Source organism: Lampris incognitus, chromosome 16 (assembly GCF_029633865.1).
Source record: "Lampris incognitus isolate fLamInc1 chromosome 16, fLamInc1.hap2, whole genome shotgun sequence".
NCBI classification, from domain to species: Eukaryota; Metazoa; Chordata; class Actinopteri; order Lampriformes; family Lampridae; genus Lampris; species Lampris incognitus.
In genome coordinates, this window is record NC_079226.1 from 4,590,313 (window position 1) to 4,612,620 (window position 22,308).

General features: G+C 46.4%; 2 protein-coding genes across 2 annotated transcripts in view; both read right to left on the bottom strand.

The window, feature by feature from the left end:
* Window positions 1–13,171, bottom strand: part of LOC130126681 (MAX gene-associated protein-like) — a 95,087-nt gene extending 81,916 nt beyond the window's left edge. The window contains exons 1-2 of the mRNA XM_056296296.1: window positions 13,051–13,171; window positions 5,499–6,621 (exon numbers count right to left, since the gene is read on the bottom strand). Of these exons, the coding sequence (XP_056152271.1) occupies window positions 5,499–6,553 (1,055 nt within the window). The 5' untranslated portion in view covers window positions 6,554–6,621; window positions 13,051–13,171. The remainder of the gene's footprint in view (window positions 1–5,498; window positions 6,622–13,050) is intronic.
* Window positions 13,172–14,942: 1,771 nt separating this feature from the next.
* The window catches only part of tyro3 (TYRO3 protein tyrosine kinase), a 61,863-nt gene continuing 54,497 nt past the window's right edge, over window positions 14,943–22,308 (bottom strand). Inside the window, exons 16-19 of the mRNA XM_056295994.1 lie at window positions 20,827–20,936; window positions 19,273–19,432; window positions 18,161–18,297; window positions 14,943–16,712 (exon numbers count right to left, since the gene is read on the bottom strand). Of these exons, the coding sequence (XP_056151969.1) occupies window positions 16,295–16,712; window positions 18,161–18,297; window positions 19,273–19,432; window positions 20,827–20,936 (825 nt within the window). The 3' untranslated portion in view covers window positions 14,943–16,294. The remainder of the gene's footprint in view (window positions 16,713–18,160; window positions 18,298–19,272; window positions 19,433–20,826; window positions 20,937–22,308) is intronic.

The following is a 22,308-nucleotide window of genomic DNA, read 5'->3' on the forward strand; positions in this document are numbered from 1 at the left end:
ACAACACTTACACCATATCACGATATCCAAAATCCTAGGGGATATCTAGCCTCATATCACGACATCAATATAATATTGATATATTGTCCAGCCCTACAAGCCATCATAGGGCCTCACATTAAAGGCATTCATTCATTCATCCATCATCAGTTGCTTCTCCGGGGTCGGGTCACGGAGGCAGCAAGCAAAGTAGGGCACTCCAGATGTCCCTCTCCCCAGCAACGCCCTCCAGCTCCTCCTGGGGGATCCCAAGACATCCCCAGGCCAGATTGGGCATGTAATCCCTCCAACGAGTTGTGGGTCTACCCCGGGGTTTCCTCCCATTGGGATATGCCCGGAAAACCTCCAAAGGACGGCGCCCAGGAGGCATCCTAATCAGATGCCCGAACCACCTCAACTGGTTCCTTTCGACACAAAGGAGCAGCGGCTCTACTCCGAGCTCCCTCAGGATGTCCGAGCTCCTCACCCTATCTCTAAGGCTGAGCCAAGACACACGACGGAGGAAACTCATTTCAGCCACTTGACTCCACGATCTCACCATTTTGGTCACTACCCAAAGCTCATGACCATCGATGAGGGTTGGAATCAAGATTGACTGGTAAATTGAGAGCTTTGCCTTCCGGCTCAGGTCCCTCTTCACCACAACGGTCTGGTACAACGTCCGCACTACTGCTGATGCTGCACCAATCTGCCTGTCAGTTTCCCACTCCATCCTACCCTCACTCATGAACAAGACCCTGAGATACTTGAACTCCTTCACTTGAGGCAACAACTCATCCCCAACCTGGAGAGAGCAATCCACCATTTTCCGGTAGAGAACCATGGCCTCAAACTTGGAGGTGCTGACTCACATCCCGGCCATTTCACACTCAGCTGCAAACCGCCCAAGTGCGCACCGGAGGTCGCTTCTGATGAAGCCAACAAAACCACATCATCTGCCAAGAGCAGAGATGCAATTCTGAGATTCCCAAAATGCACACACTCCTCACCTTGACCATAAAGACAGTGACTTTGATTTCAGTCCAAAGGGACTTGTAGCACAACTAGTTTTCTATTCTTTCTGGTATTCCAGCTGTCTACTCAAGTTGTTTTAAACCTGTCACAACAGGTGAAAGTTATGAACTACCTGGCAAAACAGAAAACCAGCAGTACTGATGGTCGCTGAGGACCAAAGTAAAATCCAGTGTATTAAATGGTACTATATTTGTATGGTGACATTAAAATGCAAGATGTTGCTGAATAGTTCTAGCTAAGAATTGAGAAAACAATTAATAATTAACAGAATATTTTAAAAGGAAAGCTTCTTATGCTGCTTCAAGGGGCATTAAAAGATTGTGTGTATAATGGTTTCATTCTCTTTATGACTCTATTCAAATACTAATCTTGACTAGATTAGTATATGAATACAATTATATTTTCTATACAATAATCCTGTTTTTTCATTACTTGAACTGGTTCTATGCTGTACTATCACTTGATCAAATCCAGTCTGAGTGGTTTAAACACTTCTCATAAAGTGCATCTCGATTAAACCATCAAAACCAACTCTAGACTGATATTCAGTCCTAGTAAAAAAGTAAAACAGTAAGACATTCCACAGATTTCCGGCTAATAAGTTTTGATGTTTGTTTCATTATGACATGTGGTTAGTTAGAAATAAGTATGATGGGCAGGGCTCAACTTTTACAGTCACCCCCTCCCTTTTTTTTTCTTTTTCCAATATTTCCCCCTTTTCTCCCCAATTGTATCTGGGGAGAATTACCCTGCTCTTTTTGAGCTGTCCCGGTCGCTGCGCCAGCCCCTCTCTTCCAATCCGGGGGGTGCCCCAACGGACCAGAGGAGGCGCTTGTGCAGCGACTAGGACAAATACCCACATCCGACTTCCCACCCGCAGACATGGCCAATTGTGTCTGTGGGGATGTCCAACCAAGCCGGAGGTAACACGGGGATTCGACCCCGTGATCCCGTATTGGTAGGCAACAGAACAGACCGCCACACTAACTGGACGCCCAAATTCATCGGTCAATTCCGATCATCTCTGACGACTGGAATTTCCATAGGGCAACCAAGATGGAACACTTTTGGCATCCTTTGTGTTATGCTCTAGACTCCTTTAAAAGCCTACACCAGGGGTGGGCAATCTTATTCAGAAAGGGCCAGTGTGGGTGAAGGTGTTTGTTCCAATCAAGCAGTTACACACCTGATCCCACTAATCCACCAGTAGAGTCTTTGCTGACGAACTTGATTAGGAGACACAGGTGTGTGATTGCTTGGTTGGAACAAAAACTTTCACCCACACTGGCCCTTTCTGGATATGTTATATGTTGTATGTTACATTGTTCAAATGCCCAGTCTACTCAGTAAAAAGCTGCGAGTTTGAACCTCCTATAATGGCATCATTTGTTCAGTTACGATTGAAGCTAAGACACTAAAAATGATGATGGCGATGAGGATGGGACAGGAGGTCATCGTGAGAGACTACTGGAGGGGTGAAAAGTTGGCCCACGGGAAAGTCAGGCACAGACAGGACCCCGAAGTTACGAAGTGCAAGTCAGGCAAGACATGGTGTTGCGTCAACACATTGACTAGATAGATGCATTCTACAGGATGACAGGCATCACGGACGAGGATACCGGTACAACCAGTGGTGGATCAGCAGTGCTGGGGAACTACAGTAGAGCGAGTAGGGCAGCTACCACTGCCAATGGACAACCAGGAAGCTAAGAATGGAGATGTTGAGAATACAGACCAAGACACCAGGCTAGGAGACACACCTGAGACTGGTGAATGACCGCAGGAGTCACAAAGGATGTCAAAGAGATTGTGCAACCCACCAGAAAGACTGAACTTATAAACACTTGGCTCTTTGTTTGATATATCGGAAGTATGCTACTTTTCGTGGATAACTAACACTTGTTTATTTTAAATACCACTTAGATTATATAAGGGAGGACTGTTATGGTCTAGGCTGCTTTAAGAACCTAAATAATTTGGTGTCCTTCATACATTGTATGTTACATTGTTCATGTGCTCAGCGTCCTCAGTAAAAAGTCATGAGTTTGAACCAGCTATAATGGCGTTACGCTTTGAGTGACTAAAATTAACCTTTTCACCCTTTTATCCAGCACCCGGACAATCAGCACTGGTGCCCCCCAGGGATCTGTGCTCTGCCCTCTACTCTTCCCCCTTTACACAAATGATTGCACCTCAGGTGACCCATCTGTTAAACTCCTGAAGTTTGCGGACGACACAACCATCATTGGCCTTATCTGGGATGGTGATGAGTCTGCATATAGATGGGAGGTTGATCAGCTGGCCCTCTGGTGCGGCCATAACAACCTGGAGCTGAACATGCTCAAAACAGTGGAGATGACAGTTGACTTCTGGAACAGTCCCCCAACACTGCCCCCCCTCACCATACTCAACAGTACAGTGTCTACGGTGCAAACCTACAGATCCTGGGTTTCACAATCTCCCAGGACCTAAGATGAGCATCAAACATAGACACAATCATCAAAAAGGCCCAGCAGAGTACGTACTTTCTCCGCCAGCTCAGGATGTTCAACCTGCCTCGGGAACTGCTGTTCAGTTCTACACTGCAATAGTAATGTCCTCTGCACATTCATCACTGTCTGGTTTGGTTCAGCCACCAAACAGGACAGGGACATACTACAATGGCAGTTAGGTCTGCAGAGAAAATCATTGGTGCCAAACGACCCTCTATTCAGGACTTATACACCTCCAGACTCAGGAAACGGGCAGGCAACATCACTGCAAACCTATCACACCCTGGTCATAACAAATCTGTTCCAACTCCTCCCCTCTGGCAGGCGCTACAGAGCACTGTAGCCCAAAACAACCAGATATTAAAAAAACAAAAACAAAACAGTTTTTCTTCGATGGGCTGTCATTCCAATGAACGCTTAACGCTGTCAATAAATCCAACCATGTTGTATATACTGTACTGTACATTGTATGCATACTGGTACGGTCTGTCATGTACATCTACCTCAGGCATGTATGTAAGCAACCTGCTAACATCTATTTCAGCATCTCAGATATATTCTCTGCACCATTGCACCTTATCACCTCTTATTCACCTGTGTAAGTCAACCCTTGTGTATATATCTGAAGATTGTTGTGTTGTAGTGTTGCTATTCTATGTTAAGTACACTGAAAGCCACAAAACCAGAGTCAAATTCCAAGTTTGTGCAAACCTACATGGCCAATAAACATGATTCTGATTCTATGAGATGGGAATGCACCAATTAGGGCTGGACAATACGGACAAAATCAAATATCATGATATTTTTGGACCAAAAATGGTTGAAATTGTTTCTGTAAACATCAAGCCTTGTATTCCAATCTTTCAACTGATCATCTGACCAGTCTTTAAACTGGTGCGTGTGGTTTTACACCTCTTTTCATACACATCTGTCTCTCTCTCATATATACATAAAATGTAATGACCTTTACTTTGTTGCTTCATTCCATTACAAAACACATGAGCAAAAAAAAAAGAAAGAATTCAAATCACTGTTTACTACAGTAATTCAAAAAAGGAAGGCCTCACTGTGATGGTTTGGCCAGTTTACGTGGGACAATCACAAAATAAGCTCTTGGTTCCCCATATACAACTAGAAAAATTTTCCTTAAAACCAACCCCTGATGAGACATGACATGACCTGTCATCAATAAATTAAAGATAATTCTGAGGAAATTTTAAGAAGACTGAAAAAAAATATGGCATATCCCTTCGATACTAAGGAAACACTGGGCTTCAAAGTCTAAGTGATACCTGTTCCCAGTTAAAGGCCATCCAGGTTTTCATTCCAACCAAATCCTCCACCACCTGATGTTTTAAAATGTCCCATGTAACACCATTTAAAGCACCACAAACTTCTGCAAATTGATATATACCCAAATGAAATCGAAATGTCAGGTGGGATTTTGTGAGGGGTGGGGATCTGACTTGACCAACAGCAGAAAATGGCCAGGCATTTTTTAGAAGAATGTGCACATCAATGTGTTATTGACTAGTTTCAATTTGGTGCTATATTACTACTCGTCTTTCAAGCTCGCTCTCATTTATTGGATGTTTTTATTGGTTTACGCCCAAATGCAGGATGAAGTTACCAAAAAATATTGTATTTGTCAGGAAAAGAAAACCATTCTTATAAAACACTAAAATCATGTGTGAACATAGTTAGAACACAGTTAAAATAGATTTGAGTGACTGATAACCGAAATCAACAGGAGGAAAGAAAACCTTAATTTTCTTATGTCTTGCTGACAAACTAGAGCAAAGTTAGATGATCAGTTGCTATTAATAGAAACACTGAGACAAAACAGACAAGCTAAATTAAAAAGAAAATGTATCCAAATTATCTTGAAGGCTATTCATAAAACACCGGGCTGCAGCCTAAATTTCATACTCAATATTTCATACTCAATCTTTGGGCACATGGCATTTCTAAGCACTGAAGTCATGCTCTTACCGAGAACTTTCCTCAGTGGCCTTGGTAGCTGAATTAACTTTGTCTGCAGCAGTGGTTTTCTGGTCATCTACCATGGAGGTCTTCTGATCCAGTGATTTTGAACTTCTAGGCTTATGGTTTTCCAGCAAAGACTTCAAGTTCCTTCTTAGAGGATGTTGCTCACTGGCTGAGTTTTCCTCTTTGTAAGAATCTTTACTGGTTGCTGACTTCAGCTTCAGGGAAAAGGAAGTGGATCCCTCCTCTTTCAGTCCTTTGGTAAATGGATTGTAGTCAACTTTCAGCTTGGAGAATTGTGGGTTCTGGTAGGCTGTGACCGCAAAAAACTCCGTCTGGGGGAAAGTGAATGTAACAACATGAGGCCCATCGAGTTTTAGGTCTTTTGGAGATTTGTCAGATGGTATCACATGAAGCCGTGGCAGGTAGCGCTGCAGTGCATGCAAGATAATGTTACCCTCCTTGTCTGAGAGGTTGTTAGTGAGTTTGAGTTTGTAGAAGGACACTGGGTTCTGCATCCAGTGCCGACCTGCAGCTGGGGAGTCAGGATGAACAAACAGCTGACTCTTCACATGACTGTCTGCCTTCCCCGCCACCTGCCAGCTCTGACCTGTCCAGCAGTACTGACTGTTGTCCACAGGTTGAATATCCAGAAAGAGAGAGTACTGCCTGGTGGGCTCCAAATCACTGATGCGAAAGCGGCAGTATGGAAACATCCTGCTGCCTTGATTCGTCAGAATCATCTCTGTCTGACACCTGAAGAACTCATTCCACATACCATTGTTGTCCAGTGTTACCTTGACCCCCTTGCAGGTGCTGTCAGCTGGGAGATTGTCAGAATTTACTTTGGCAGGAAGTTTCCGTGTCGGAAGGGTCGCAGATACCTTAAGAACTTCCTTTTTGGAGATAATTGTGGATCCATGTTCCAATCCACCTTCACTTGCCTTCCCTGGTTTCAGGGTTACAGAGCGGGCAGGTGGTGAAGCAGCTGCAGGCAGTGCCGTGGGGGGAGTCACCCCATCCTCAAGAAGAACCATCTCTAGCGTCTTCTTAGTGGCCATGAACAAGGTAGAGACATTTAAAGGGTAGGAGGGCCTTGCTAAATCTGAATATGGTTCAAGTCAGCATCCTGAAAAACAAGAAACTATTATTCAGAATGGCAGACTTCTGTGAACTAGACCAGTGGCTCTTTGTTGCTAAAGAAAAAAACAACTTGGCCAAAAACATTAATTCAAATTATAAAGATATTTTTTTTAACATTTGGAGATCTCTACTTGTCCACCTAGGTGTTGTCCCCGATATATCACAACAGATCACCTCAGCTATATTTCAAAGCTGTCAAACAAAAGTTGGCTTCATTCTGACTGTACGCCAACATGACTCTTCCTCTTTAAACCACATTTTACCCCGAGTCTGGTGAAGATTTTTAACTGCATTCGAACCACCATTTCATGCGCCCATTCAATCCAACCTGCCGGTGCCTTTACAGCGGTACCATTCTTTTAATTGGCGTTACCACCCTTTAAAAAGGAAACGCAAATTTTAATGGCAAAAATCAGTTTGATATAAACCAGTGATTTGTGCTACTGAATTCAAATAAATAGCTTATACAACTGAGATGTCCGTTTTTTAAAGTCAATTTTTAAGCATAACCCCCTTATCATGGCCGACTTTATAAATACCGTTGAAACTATTAAGACGGTTGCAGAGAAATCCCTGGATATCTTGTGCAAATGCTCTGATGTCATGTTGGCTCATCATACGTGGGTGAGTATCACTTGAAGTGAGATGGCAGCTCATTACATCCAAGCGTTTTTTTTGTTTGTTTGTTTTTTCTTTTTAAACACAATTTTTCTGCAGTAAAGGACACTGTCAGGAAAAATTTATGGTTCCACATCGATGTGACTGTTACCTAGGGCTGCATGATATAATGTTTCAGCATCGTCACCGTGATGTGCGCGGTGTGTGCAATAGTCACATCGTAGGTTGTGCGATGTGAAATAAGGCAAATTAACTCAAACACCTCATGATACAACTTTTTGCTGCTTGATACAAAAGGAAAACTCGCACGGTTCTCCTTTTCCATGACTGACCAACAAGAGAAGTCCCTCTGATATAATGTAATTTACTTCAATTTAATGCTTGGAACTTTTGTCACTTCTCACTTTATTTGGACACATGACACATTAACCTGTTCGCCTGCTTCTCGGCTAGTGATGAGCGGATCGCAGGTTTATCCGTGGCACCGCGGTTAATCCGCTGATCGGGTGGGCCACGTCATATTAATTAACATTCTGAGTAATAGCGGATGGGGTGCGGTGGGTGAAATACATCATTAATGAGGAAAATATTAACTACATGAACATATTTTTACCTTTTTTTTTTTTGTCAGGCACGAATTGGCAGACTAGACTCTCATTGCGCCAACTGTGGTGTCCATTTGTCTTAAGCAGCAATGGAGACAAAAAAGAACCGGGAGAAATTTAAAAAAGGAGAAAAAAAAAGGAAGGGCAGAAAAACTCAGCGTGGAAATAATTTAGTGAAATACTTAACCATGACGAATCAAGTGCTGGGTAAGTCATATGCAACAGCCGTGAAGCGCTGTATGTATATGATAGCCACAAACTGGTACCTCAAACATGGTGTAATATGCTACCACATCATCACTAAGCGCTTACACATACCCCACTGAGAAAAATGCTAACGTGTGATCAGGTGCGTTTCTCTAAATCAGTGAAAATTATACTTTCGGGTGGATGATTTACGTGTACAAAGGTGCGACGATTCACAAATCTCAGTTCGATACGTCTCACGACTCAGGGCTAACGATTTCGATTCAATACGATACAGTGGACGCCTTGGTAAGCAAGAGACAAAACCCCATTGCGGTTCTCTACTTGTCATTTATTTTAAGAATTAGGCCCAACATGTTGATATTATCAAGGCACGTATTCAAACGTAATGCATGTGCAAAAGTTCTAACAAGATGCTGTGCCATCTTTTCTTGTTGTGCAACACAACTGCTTTACTTTAAAACTTTAAAAACTACTAGAACGACCAAGGCGGTCATTTTGACCGTTTTGGATTTTCAAAGTTTAATAACGCTGTGGGGAAATATATATATATATATATAGATCTGCCGCTCCCTGAATGCTCCTAAAATTGCATATATTTGCATTAAAACGAGTTTTAGATGCACAAAAAAAGTTATAAGATCGACCTAAAACGACCACAAGCGGTCAAAATGACCACGCGTAATTTGTACGTCATGTCAATGTTTATGACGCGTGTTGTTCGCACCATTTCCTTTGCAACGTTCAGTTCCTTTTTCCCTTTCTTTTACGTTTCACGTTTTGTAGGCCTTGTTACGTGTATTAGATTAGCAACACGTGTTTCCACTTTGCTTTTTCAGGTATTATTTCCAACATGTCTGGGTACAGCCGCCGTTTCAGACGCACCATGCCGACCACCGAGGCGTTGAAGTATTTACAGGCGTTGGACAGTGGCGATTTTAAATTTTTTGAAAACTAGAACTGTAACGATCACGGCTGAGTAGACTCGCTAGCTAGCCCGTTGGCTAACAGGTCAGACCCTCCCTTTAATCAACTGGTTAGCGCAGTCGCCGTGGTGCAGGTGTAGCCCCTCGTCTTTGGGCTGCATGTTGTGCAGCAGCAAATGACTCGCCAGGCTGTATGGGTTCATGCACGCTGTTTTATTGCGTCCGGCAATAAAAAGAAAAACGCATCGGCACAGTGTTGTGTTAACATCTTGCTCCAGCCCCACTCTCCTCACCGGTCGCGAGAAAAGGGCAATACAGAACGATGGTATTGATTTTCAAATTAACAACACATTCTTTGGTATCACACGTACGCACACACATTCCCACGTGGCCGGGATAACTAGTCACCACAACACATCTTTACCTAGTATAGGAAACGAACTTTAAATGCAACGAATGCATTTGCACAGTATAAACAGTATACCATAGCTGGCGATAAAAAGAAAAACGCGTTGGCACAGTGTTGTGTTAATATCTTGCGCCACTGTTCATGTAAAGCGAGTTATAGTGAAGACACCAGTATTAGCTGCTAGCTAGACAGTGCTCGCGAGGCAAGTTAGCTAGCGAGCCCGTGAAAGCTAGCTAGCGAATTTTGCAGAACACCGTTTAAATCGATAAAACAATTACAGCAGGCACTTATAACAGTTACACTTTATCACAAATCATTGCATATACATTCATAAAACACGTAATACGTGTGGATCATATTTTCGAGTGGATTAAAACATTTCAATTCACCAAAAGGGACGGAGCAAAGATTCTACCCACCGCTCTCGTCACCGATCGCCAGGAAAGGGACAAGAGTGACGTTTACAGCGACTACAGCCAGTGCCAACTAACACCACAAGAGGGCGCCAGGAACACAATAAAACGTCTCTATAATTGAAGACCATTACAACATTACACCCTTGGGAACAATAACATATTTTGACGAACTTCACAATAGTAACACCCGGGTACTTTTTACCTGCTACACGGCAACCCGGGTTCGCATCCCGGCTGCCTCCTGAATTCGCTACGGTAATAAAGTTGTTAAAATGTTAATTTTGGTGTCAGTCGTTTCCTAACAGCCACCATAACATATGCAATGCATTAATATTTCAATTGGGTATTTATCTTGACAGAATATATAGCTTAAAAGCCGGCGGTCATTTTGACCGCCCATGGTCGTTTTAGGTAAGAGTGAAACCCCGGTCGTTCTCGTGTTAATAACACACGATCTCGCGAAATGGGGAGCGTCTCGAACCGTGAAGACCGTATCGAACGGTTCGGAATTCGCTCCGGTATCGTCCCAGCCCCTAGTACATGCAGACTCGGATGACGTCAAAGCTTATCCACGCATCACTAGTCTCGGCCGTCGTCGGTCTGACTACATCTGCCCCTCTTCCCGTGCGAATAGCGAAAAAAGGCACCGCTCCCTTTTCACAATTTTCCAATTAACTCTCCTACAAAATCACCCCAATCATTCTAGAATGACCGATTCTTCACAAATAGTTATCCAAGTCATCTGGTGAAAATTTCTGTATTTTTTCATATCGCAAAATATATCGCGGGGGCCTCCCTACTGTTACCCCTTTTCCCATCGACATGGAACAGGTTCCATTCCAGTTGGCGCACCTAATTTTGAACCATTCGGAGCATTTCGACCAAAACAAATTGGTTCAGAACCCGAGAAGTTCGTTCCCAGCTGGAACAAAAAAAATTAGTAAGACCTGAAGTGGGAACCACGTGGGCATGTCATGTTTTAGGTTGGAAAGAGATGGAGAAGGCAGCAATGGAGAAGTCAAGTGACCTCTTGAGTCAGGTGAGCTCTTATAACTCTTATTCTGTTAATAACTTCTAAAGATTCTCATGTTACCGTTTACAAATACAGCTCCTGCCACCCACCTCTTTAATTAAAAGCACGCATCAGTCTTGCGCGATTTTTACATCAGTTTGATGGATAAAACAAAACAAAGTATGTGCACTGTGCAATGCCCTCCGTTGATGACGAATCCTTGATTACAATGGCTCTGCTCCAAACTGGTGGAAATGCAGGCTGGTTCGCCAGATAGCACCAAGGTTCCAAGAATCCTGAATGGAACTGGTTCAAGAACCAGAGCTATTTGGATGGAAAAGGGGTACACGAGGACCCGCCATACGTTCTTAGGGTATAGCATTTGATTTCTACAACGTAGATGCAATTTTTAGACTGTTATAGCACACCACTATAATCTTAATTTGACTATAATAAATGCTGCACCAGAGCATGCACTTCCCAGTCACGTTCCACCATCTTATCGGCGGAAGTTGAATTTGACTATGCAGTTTGCCTCTTCCGTATTGAAGAGTGACACCGGTGGAGCTTTTCAGCATTAAGTTTATGTGATGGTATGCATCGCTCTTCCAGCTAGCTGCATAGCACCACCTAGCAACAGAACAGCCACACAGCAATACTCACAACTTTCTCCTAAATGGTCAAACATGCCTGAAACTTTTTCATGGGCTCTCAATGTTACGAGACCAAACCATTCATGTATTTACCTTACACTTTGCCCTTTAATAGCCTTGATTAAAAGTATTACCACCACTCACCAATAGAGGGCATCCCATCCTTATCCAGCCCAGAGTCAACGTGCTTACGATACACATCATGACAAGTAGGATTTCCCTTTGGAACCTAATCCTCCACCACCATGTAGCCTAATAGCTAAATGCATGGAAACACTTCTAATCGTACAAGACTGTAACTGACGCGAGGTTACGTTGTGTTGTCATTTGATAGCAAGAAACAGACATAGCTGGAGTTACAGCACCTCCTTTACACATTCACTGTTGACTTAGTACGTTCGGCGCACACATTTCATTGTTTAGCTGGTCAATATATGCAAGTGCTGTTGCAAAAGTATGAGCTTTCATATTATTATTAGCATTTTAAAAAAAAAGCAATGACAGTGGGGATTCATAACACTCATTTTGGACGCTCGCAGAAAAAAAAGGCCACCCACTAATCACCTGTAGCATGTAACTGCTTCAAGTAAACCGCAACAACTGATACAGCTCAAAAATATGTGGACGTGTCACTGAAAAGCTTCAGGCTATTTTCCCAGCAGAACTTCAAATATCACATCTTTCACTGGTTTTGGTTTTAGTCAGTGTAACTAATATTGGGCATTACGACGAAACAACAAAGCTCGACTTACTGGTTTTATAATTAGTTTTGTCAAAAATCATGAACTCTTTGAAAATTCACCAAAAAAAGAACGCTTTGACCTCGTTAGCTAAGCTTTAAATTAGCCGCGGCGTTTCGAACAGTTATCACTATGGCGACCTAACTTCAGAGTTTCACAAAAAGGTCCAGTTTCCTGGCGTGACGCTCACCGGAAGTCTTCGGTTCCAACACGGAAGGAAACCGGATGACGTCGGCGGTCGCGCCGTTTTCTCGTTACGCAACACCGAAAAGCCGGGTTCTGGCTGAACTTTCGGATAACACTGCCGATCACCAGTAAACCACATTCTAGCGTTGCTCTGATGCGGCTTCAGCGCTAACAAGCCCCGAGCTAGCACTAAGCTAGCTGGGGCACGGCTCGCTAACGTTAAGTTGGCCGTTAGCAACAGGCAGGCCGTTACTACGGTCCAGCGAATAAGTGTTCAAATCAATACAACGCGTCGGTTCCGTAAGCGCGCGTGTTGTCGTCCGAACTTACGACGATTCTGACACGGGACCGTTTGGGTTGATTCGGTCGGTGAAGTTGAGTTCTGCGTCTGGCCCTTTGGACCAAGATATACAAAGGCCCACTTGGAGCCCACTAACCGCCGTGGACTGGTGACCGCCATTACGCCTAAAAACAGCCGTTAACGCAAAGATACAGTTGTGTTGCAGCACAATACTGCACCCCGACCGCTATGATGGAGAAGTCCAACCCAAAAGGTTGCTTAGGAACCCGACACGCACCGAGCAGTTAGTCCCTCACAAAGGCCCATTCAACCCCCGTGGGAACCGGGCGGCCGCACACTCACTTGCTCCTTCCGGCCGACATTTTCGCCTAACTGGCGCGTCTACTGACATCTAAGTATCCCCGTCCTTCCAGCCAGCTGGCTCTCCCAACTTCAGCCAACGACCGTCCGTCACCGAAATACAAAAAAACCCGGAGAGTTCGACCCGAACCTGCGCGGCGCCGCCGACGCACGCCACCCGTCGTTAAGGCGTAATGGCGGCGGGCCTACAAACCGACTCCTGTAATGGCTGCCCTCGCAGGGAGGAGGAGGAGGGGGGAGGGGAGGAGAGAAAAAAAACAAACCCCGAAAAGCACCGCGTTCATATCCAGTCCCGCGTCTCCCCGCCCTGTACTCCGACGGGCACACGGATTACCTTGTGCGCGGCCCACAGAACCGACCCCGTCCCGCAGACGGCGCGTCTCATTTCCCGTTGATAAGGATCCAGACGTTCCAGAGGAAAATCCAAAATCCTCTGCGCGTGCTAACAACGTGCGTCCTCCGACGCTGACGTCAAACGCGTCCGCATCCGGTTTCCCCGCGGCACTGCGCAGCCTCCCGCGCCATGTTGCGGCTTTTCCGCATGGTGCAGGACGCGGCGCGCCGGAGGAGCTGGCCGGCGTCCGTGTCGCCGGCCTCGGCTCCCACCGGGGGTGGGGGGGGGGAGGGTTGTGCCCTTGTTTTGTTTTTTTATCGATACAACGTTATCGGGTGTTGTAACGATTACCCGCCGGGTCGGAAGAAGGGCGCACGGACTTCCGGAGAGGAGAGGAGAAAACGCGCAGGAGGAACTGCGCGGACATGACGGCTGACCTGCCGCACAGCTAACCCCTGTCACTGTTAATGGAGGTCAGGCCAGGACACAGTACGTCCGCACAGGGGTTCCGAGAGATTGGTTCCAGGACCACTTTGGAGAGTAGCGTTAGGAGCAGATACATGGATCAGTTCTTGTAACTGGATCCGGTCTGTAATGGAGGCTGTTGACGCAGATGGGAGTGGCGTGCTTGGAGAGTCTTTATCCAAGACGCGTCTCCATCTTGCGAGAAGAGGAGAGGAGAGGAGAAGGCTGCAGAGGGAGGAAGGCGTCGGGCAGGTCCCTGACGCGTTTTTTATCCTGCCAAACGTTCAAGACGGAAACCCCCGTGATAGTAAAGCACTGCGGGGAAAAGAGAAGAAGGGGGGTGGGGGGACCCCAGCAGACTGCGGGGTGTCTCTCTCATGGCGCACGTAACCAAAACGCACCTTCACCATAAGCTTCAACCAGGTTTTTCGAACAATCGGTTCGGCTCCAGGTTCTAGATCGGTCAGCTCGGCTCCAGGTTCTAGATCGGTCAGCTCGGCTCCATGTTCTAGATCGGTCAGTTCGGCTCCAGGTTCTAGATCGGTCAGCTCGGCTCCAGGTTCTAGATCGGTCGGTTCGGCTCCAGGTTCTAGATCGGTCGGTTCGGCTCCAGGTTCTAGATCGGTCGGTTCAACGCGAGGTTCGTCAGCGTGAAATGTCAACTCGACATGTGGCCCTGCGGGGGCACCGTAGCCGTTAAGTCGACTTGTTATAATTAAACTCAGCCCGAGACTCATGCTCAGATACAGACGACACGTGTTTGTTCTTGCTGTGGGTTGTTTGAACGTCCACCTTACTTGCTATCCCGCAGTTGCACACGGAATGTGGGCTTCCACCGTCTCCGTGGACTCTAACGGGTAGCCAGCCGTGTGTGTGTGTGTGTGTGTGTGTGGTCCTCCAGTCGTCCCCCGTCCCTGTTGTTGCAGGTTTTGCGTGGCGTTTTCTTCTCCAGGCCGCCTGCTGGGTCAACCCGAACCCGGCTCTCGGGACTGCTCATCGGCACACTGGTCTACCCCCCCCCCCCGACGTGGAGGTGAAGTGTTTGTATGAAGCCAAGAACAAAAAGAAAAGAGAGAACAAAAAAACACAACTTTTTATTTTATTCATTTGAGTAGTTGACATCCGCTTTTCTGTACAAATCAGCACAGGTGAGCACAGACACAGGTAAGAACAGCACAACACCAAGACGTCCTCAGCAGAATCTGGACTGCCGTCTGTGGAGGGCGCTTCACTGAACACGCTTTTACAAAACATTTTCAAGTTAAAGCTGCACATCCCTTAATAGCCCAACGTGATGGATGGGGCCCCGGCAGCTGAACAGGAAGGGGACTCTTTTAAAAAGCAGCACCGAGACATGAAACCAACTCTTGAGCAGCGGCGGCTTCACAACTTCCACCCGCCATTTGCCTTCTGCAGCAGCTGAAGCAGCTTTACATCCTACTGAATAAATGCACATACCTGTTAACGTGACTGACAGTTCACACGTGTCATGCACAAGCAGCTGGGGGCTGACAGGAAATGAATGTTGATTTAAGGCCGAGTGTCACAGAAGACACTCCATATATACAAAACATTCACCTATCTAGAAAAGAGGACCGAAGTACAAATGACGTCTGTATGTTATCGTCATTGTTACGGTCACGATTTAAATTCAGGGCCCTTTTGCAATGATGGAAACTAGCACCGGAGTGCCATGTTTGGTTAGCAACTGTATTAATGGAGGCTGAAGTGCAGACGAGACGTTTTGTTAAACCACACAATTCAAATGCCCGGTGAGATGGACAGCAGGCTCTAAAGCTAGTTGAGAAATTCACAGTCACCAGAAGATGCTCATAGGGAAAAATAGATTTCATTAAGGCTTCATAACCATCCAGTCATAATGAAAACCATATATATATATATATTCATTACTGGCCAGGAGCATCTCCAAAGAACAGCTTTAGCAGAAAGACAGAATCTGGATGGAGTAAGAGGTGGGCGGGGATCTGGATGCCGGTTCTGCAGCATCTCAGCAGGTTAGCTCGGATCAGTGATCAGACTAACTAAGGCGGTCACAGGTGCGGATTAGGACAGCGTGAGTGATTCAGTCCGAGTGTAGTCTGGCTGTACAGTATTTAAATTCAAATAAAATCTCCAGTTGTCTCGCGCTCAACATTGTGGCGAGGACAAACCAGGTCTCAGATCAACGATATACAAACTCAGCTTATTTCTAATGCATTGTGTCTGCAGCACACTGGCACTCCATCCTGATTCACCACCACTCTGTGTGGCTTATAACGTTTATCCTACGACCTTTGACCTTCTGCTGTATGAATCTTAATGCGCCATACAGGGTCAAACCAGGCAGGAAGTCAAACCAGGTTGTGGGTTTGGTGGGCGGCGGGAAGTGGGCCGTGGTGATTGGCTGTTTTCTCGTCTGATTGCGAGTCAAACATTAATAACGACATCCTCCTCTTCATCTCTGAACATCACATCCCTCTCCTGCACTGCCTCTTCCTCCTCCTCGGAAGTGCCGCATGGGCCGATGATGTAACGGTAATCCCCCCCGATGGCCAGGGCCACTCCGGACGGGGCCATCAGCCAGTCTCTGTCCTGGTCTGCCGCAGCCCCACACTGCCAGGGGATGCCCCAGGTCGGCTCCTCAGGCCCCGCAGCCCCGGAGAGCCCCTCCAGCCCATCACCTCCCTGCTCGCCCTCCTCACCCTCCAGGTTGACGTAGAGTAACGGCTCCTTGAGAGGCGAGGGAGAGAGGCTGGCCAGTAGCGCCTCCAGCTGGCTGATGAGGTGGAGGAAGCTCGGCCGGCACTTTGGCACCGGGCTCCAACAGCTGTGCATGATTTCATATCTGAAAGACAAAGAGACGGTCCTGTTATCTCTCAGATGTCCAGCTTCAGTCCCATGAAAAACACAGATGAGCCATCATTTGAAACTGGCCCATGGTGAAATAAATGGTCTGAAGACAACAAACGAATAGGAACTCAAACAGGACGAGCTGCACGTAGGAGTTTAGTTTTCCATAGGATGGAGACGTCCTTAAAAGCAAACTTAGCATGTTCTCTCACAGTTTGCTTAAACTTCTGGGCTTAACGTCTGTATTATAAACAGCTCCAAGTTGAAAGGTGAGCGATGAACTTGATAACGTGGCCGGTATGCACACGATGAGCAAAGCTGCCTGGTGTTCTAATTAAAGAAGCAGCACATTCACGCGGCCATCTCCCTCAGTTCACATGTCTAAACCCCATGTGCATCGCTTTATGGGAAAAGAGGCCATGGAAGTCGGAAGAAGCCATCTTTAGACATGGGAGTCACTGGTTTTACTGGAATGACACGTCTGAAAATTAGCAAGGAAATTTCATGTTTTTCTAAAACTCATTTCAACATATAAGTTAAGTGAAAGAACGCTGATGCAAAACTTCTGTAGTACAAGTGTCACAGTACCACAATGATGTTTTACACAAGTATGAAAGTAGCTGTCGTATCCACTTTGCTGGTATAACCTGTAATACCTGTCTCCCTGCAGACGAGTGTTGATCCATGTCTCCTTCAGCTTACCAATAAAAAGATGTGTTCTAGGTGGTGTGGTAGTAGTCTATAAGGATATGGACCATGTGAATCAGTGATGAGTGCTCCTTCGGCAGCCGCCTCTTAGGCGACTGATAAATGAAGTCCCTGAATAGTTTTCCTTATCCTGTGTGACTCAGATTTAACAACACCAACCAAATGTACAGCCCTAAAAAGTAAAGAGTCAGTTGATGAGGGTGAGATGTTTTCCTCCACGTCTGCCTGCACTCCTCTCTGGGTCCAGGCAGGAGCAGATGTGACTAACAACCCTTAAAGCTGAATAATTAATCTGAAGATTCGGTCTTGCTTTTACAACATTTGATATTATTGATTCAGTGGACTGCTCCCTTTAGTTCAATACAGATAAGCAGATTCAATCCTGACTGTTTTCGACAACTCAAGTACTGGGACCGGGTTAGGAATGGAGTAAAAAGTCCAGATATTTGCTTAGTAGTAGATTTGCTTTGAACGATAGTGGAGACTATTTCTCCACCACCTTTTAAAGCAAACATCTGTACTTCTAAAGTCTCCAAAACTCGGTATATTTGAGTGGAAGTGTACTTAAAAGTATGTACTTAGCTTAAGTACAAGTACAGTAGCTAAGTTGTACTTTGGTACTTTCCACCACTGATCATGAGTACGTTTGACGCGGCTGTCGTAGACAAGATGTGTGAGGAAACGGGGACGTCCTCGTGACGAAGAGCAGGGTGAAGGAAAGCAGCTTCCACTCACATGTCGTCCCGGCAGTCTGGCGGCTGTTTGAGACGCTCCCCTTTGATGAGGTACTCGTAGATCTCCGAGTTCTCCACGCCGGGGTAGGGCGTCTGGCCCCGGGCCGTGATCTCCCACATGGTCACTCCAAACGCCCACTGAAAACACATTCACAGCAAACCACAACGTCACACGGCCAGCTTCCGCTCATTTCCACCAGGGATCGCTATTCTGTTCACATGTCAAATGTGGACTCGGTGTGAAGTCCGTTTTCAACCTCATTCTGTCATGAGACAATCAGCTCTGTGCACAACTGTAGTCCACTGACTTCCGGTTTCTGCTGCAGCGGCCACACCAGCTTCCAACCACACGCACACAACTGTCCACACACTTCCACCTGCACCTGCCAGCACACGGGGGACAAGGTTCAAGTTGTACATGTCAAGTTACGTCCGTCCGTCCGTCCAGCTCGAAGCTCGTCACCCGTGTGCTGGCAGGTGCAGGTGGAGGTGTGTGGACAGTCGTGTGCATGCGGTTGACATTTAGCCACGGTGAATCTCGCAGGCATCGCCAAAAACACGCCGTTGTCAACAGCGCACGCCAACAAACAGGAAGCTGGTACGACCGCTGCAGTAGAACCCGGAAGTCAGCGGACTGCAGTTCTGCACCGAGCCGATTCTGCACCGTCGACTACAAGTCCCAGTTGCAGGTTGGCTCATGCCGCTGCCTTTCCTACTTTTCTATTTTCTTCATTTTTATTAGGTTTTCATTTTATTTGTTATATATTTTTTAACTTTACATTTTCATCTTTTTTGTTTTCTCCCTTGATCATATACGTCTTACCCATGTACTTACACATAAAGTACAAAGTGTGCTAAATAATGTTCTGATTGACTTATAACACACTAAATCATGTGTTGTACACCATCTGAACTAAACAAAGGAGTGTAACCGGGGTTTCCTCCTGTTTTCATGGACGTGATTAAATATCATGTCTGAAAGTGATCAGTGGACTGGACGGACTCGTTCTGAATCTCTCGTCTGTGAGTAGTAAGTAAAACACGCTCAGCGTGGATGGCAGCGTATGAATATGTGATGTGTATGTGTGGATGTGTGACGGAGGGAGACGGTACCACGTCACTCTGTGTGGTGTACACGTTGTCCGCCAGGCTTTCCAGGGCGATCCATTTGACAGGCAGCTTGGAGACCGAGCCTTGTCTGTAGTAATCCCCACTGTAGATCTTCTTAGACAGACCGAAGTCCGCCACACACACTGTCATGTTTTCATTTAACCTGCAACACACACACACACACACACACACACACACACACACACACACACACACACACACACCATCAGCTGTGTGACTTACATGACTCCATCAGCAGGATGTGATGATGACTGGTGTGCAGCTGCATGTTATTAAAAAAAAAAACCCCGAAATTTGGTCTGAACATTCTCACAGTGGTCACATGGCGGTGGATGTACAGCTGATCTGGGAACACATATTCTACTACTACAACAACTACTACTACAACTACTACTACCACTACTACTACTACTACTACTACCACTACTTTCGGCTGCTCCCGTTAGGGGGCGCCACAGCGGATCATCCATTTCCATCTCTCCCTGTCCTCTGCATCTTCCTCTGTCACACCAGCCTCCTGCATGTCCTCCCTCACCACATCCATAAACCTCCTCTTTGGCCTTCCTCTTCTCCTCTTCCCTGGCAGCTCCATATTCAGCATCCTTCTCCCAGTATACCCAGCATCTCTCCTCCACACATGTCCAAACCATCTCAATCTTGTCTCTCTTGCTTTGTCTCCACACCGTCCAACCTGAGCTGTCCCTCTAATATACTCCTTCCTAATCCTGTCCTTCTTCATCCCTCCCAGTGAAAATCTTATCATCTTCATCTCTGCCACCTCCACCTCCTGTCTTTTCATCAGTGCCACTGTCTCCAAACCATACAACATAGCTGGTCTCACAACCATCTTGTAAACCTTCCCTTTAACTCTTGCTGGTACCCTTCTGTCACACATCACTCCTGACACTCTTCTCCACCCACTCCACCCTGCCTGCACTCTCTTCTTCACCTCTCTCCTGCTCTCCCCGTTACTTTGGACAGTTGACCCCAAGTATTTAAACTCATACACCTTCATCACCTCCACTCCTTACATCCTCATCATTCCACTGTCCTTCCTCTCATTCACACATATGTATTACGTCTTGCTCCTACTGACTTTCATTCCTCTTCTCTCCAGTGCATACCTCCACCTCTCCAGGCTCTCCTCCACCTGCACCCTACTCTCACTACAGATCACAATGTCATCCGCAAACATCATAGTCCATGGAGACTCCTGCCTGATCTCGTCCGTCAACCTGTCCATCACCATTGCAAACAAGAAAGGGCTCAGAGCCGATCCTTGATGTAATCCCACCTTAACCTGTCATTCCTACCACGCCCCTCACCACTGTCACACTGCCCTCATACATATCCTGCACCACTCCTACACACTTCTCTGCCACTCCCAACTTTCTAGGAACACATACTGAAGTGACCCAAATCTGGTTTGAAAATGTCATTTTTTTGCATTCACAGTGCTTGGAAGAAAAAAATCAATTCTGTGACATGTAGACAATCTGAATTGGGATACACACACACAGACACACACAGACTCACATGCAGTTGCGAGCTGCCAGGTCTCTGTGGATGATGCTCTTACTGCTGAGGTACTCCATGCCACGGGCGATGTCCAACATGAACTGAATGAGAGTCTGCAGCGAGAGCTCCTGACAGACAGACGACAGAACGGAAACATTAAAAACACTTTTCTGCAGTTTGCATGCATCTCAGATCACCTCCACACACACACACACACACACACACACACACACACACACACACACTCACACACACACACACACACACTGACACACAGCTGAGTGCTACTAGACATGGAGCTCAGAGCCGCACCGCCGGTTTGACCAAATCAAACCAGAGAAAACTAAACTGCAGAACAAACGCACGATGAATCTGGAACCACGGAGAGAAGAAACCCAAACCAAACGTGATCTCTCACCTGCTCAGAACCAGACAGAAGAGGCAGTGGGAGTGTCTCTCTCTCTTTTTTAACCCCCCCCCTTTTTTCTCCCCAATTCTACTTGGCCAATCATCCCACTCTTCTGAGCCGTCCCCGTCTCTGCTGACCCGGGGAGGGCTGCAGACTACCACATGCCTCCTCCACCAGCCGCTTCTTTTCACCTGACAGTGAGGAGTTTCACCTGAGGGGGATGCAGTATAGTGGGAGGATCACGCTATTCCCCCCAGTTCCCCCTCCCCCTCCGAACAGGCGCCCTGACCAACCAGAGGAGGCGCTAGTGCAGCGACCAGGACACATACCCACATCCGGCTTCCCACCCACAGACACGGCCAACTGTGTCTGTAGGGACGCCCGACCAAGCCGGAGGTAACATGGGGATTCGAACCGCTGACCCCCGTGTTGACAGGCAACAGAATAGACCGCTACGCCACCCGGACGCCCTGAAGTCTCCCTTCTCTGTCACAGCGAATGACAGGTGATGCAGACCGAGGTGAACATAAATGTGACTGATATAAAGAAATTGTAATTTAAAATGAATCAAAATGTGCACTTTGGCTCGTTAATTCACAACTCCACCACACACGAAGACTGACTGGACAGACGGTTGCAGTAAAGGAGCTGCAGCCCATTCAGGGACCGTCTGTCTCAGACGGACAGACAAAACTGAATCTAGGGACCTGTATACTTTCCCATAAAAACTCACTTCTCTTAATAAGTGTTTATTTTGTCACTAGTTAGTGTTTCTGCTTTGAAGCATCGGTTTTTCTCTAGAAAGAATTCTACCTGTCTATCAGCTGTCTTCCTGTCTGCACCAAATGACTTGAAACCGGTGGCGGCTGGCCAGTAGAGGGCGCTGGGGCGCCGCCCCCTTCAAACATCAAGGCGAAATATTTATACGATGTGAAGAGGAACAAGAGCGTACTCCAGGAGGGAGCAGTCTTATCCAGAGAGGGCCGGTGTGGGTGCAGGTCTTTGTGCTAACCAAGTTCCTCAGCAGAGACTCTACTGGTGGATTAGTGGGACCAGGTGTGTACCTGCTTGGTTGGAACAAAAACCTGCAC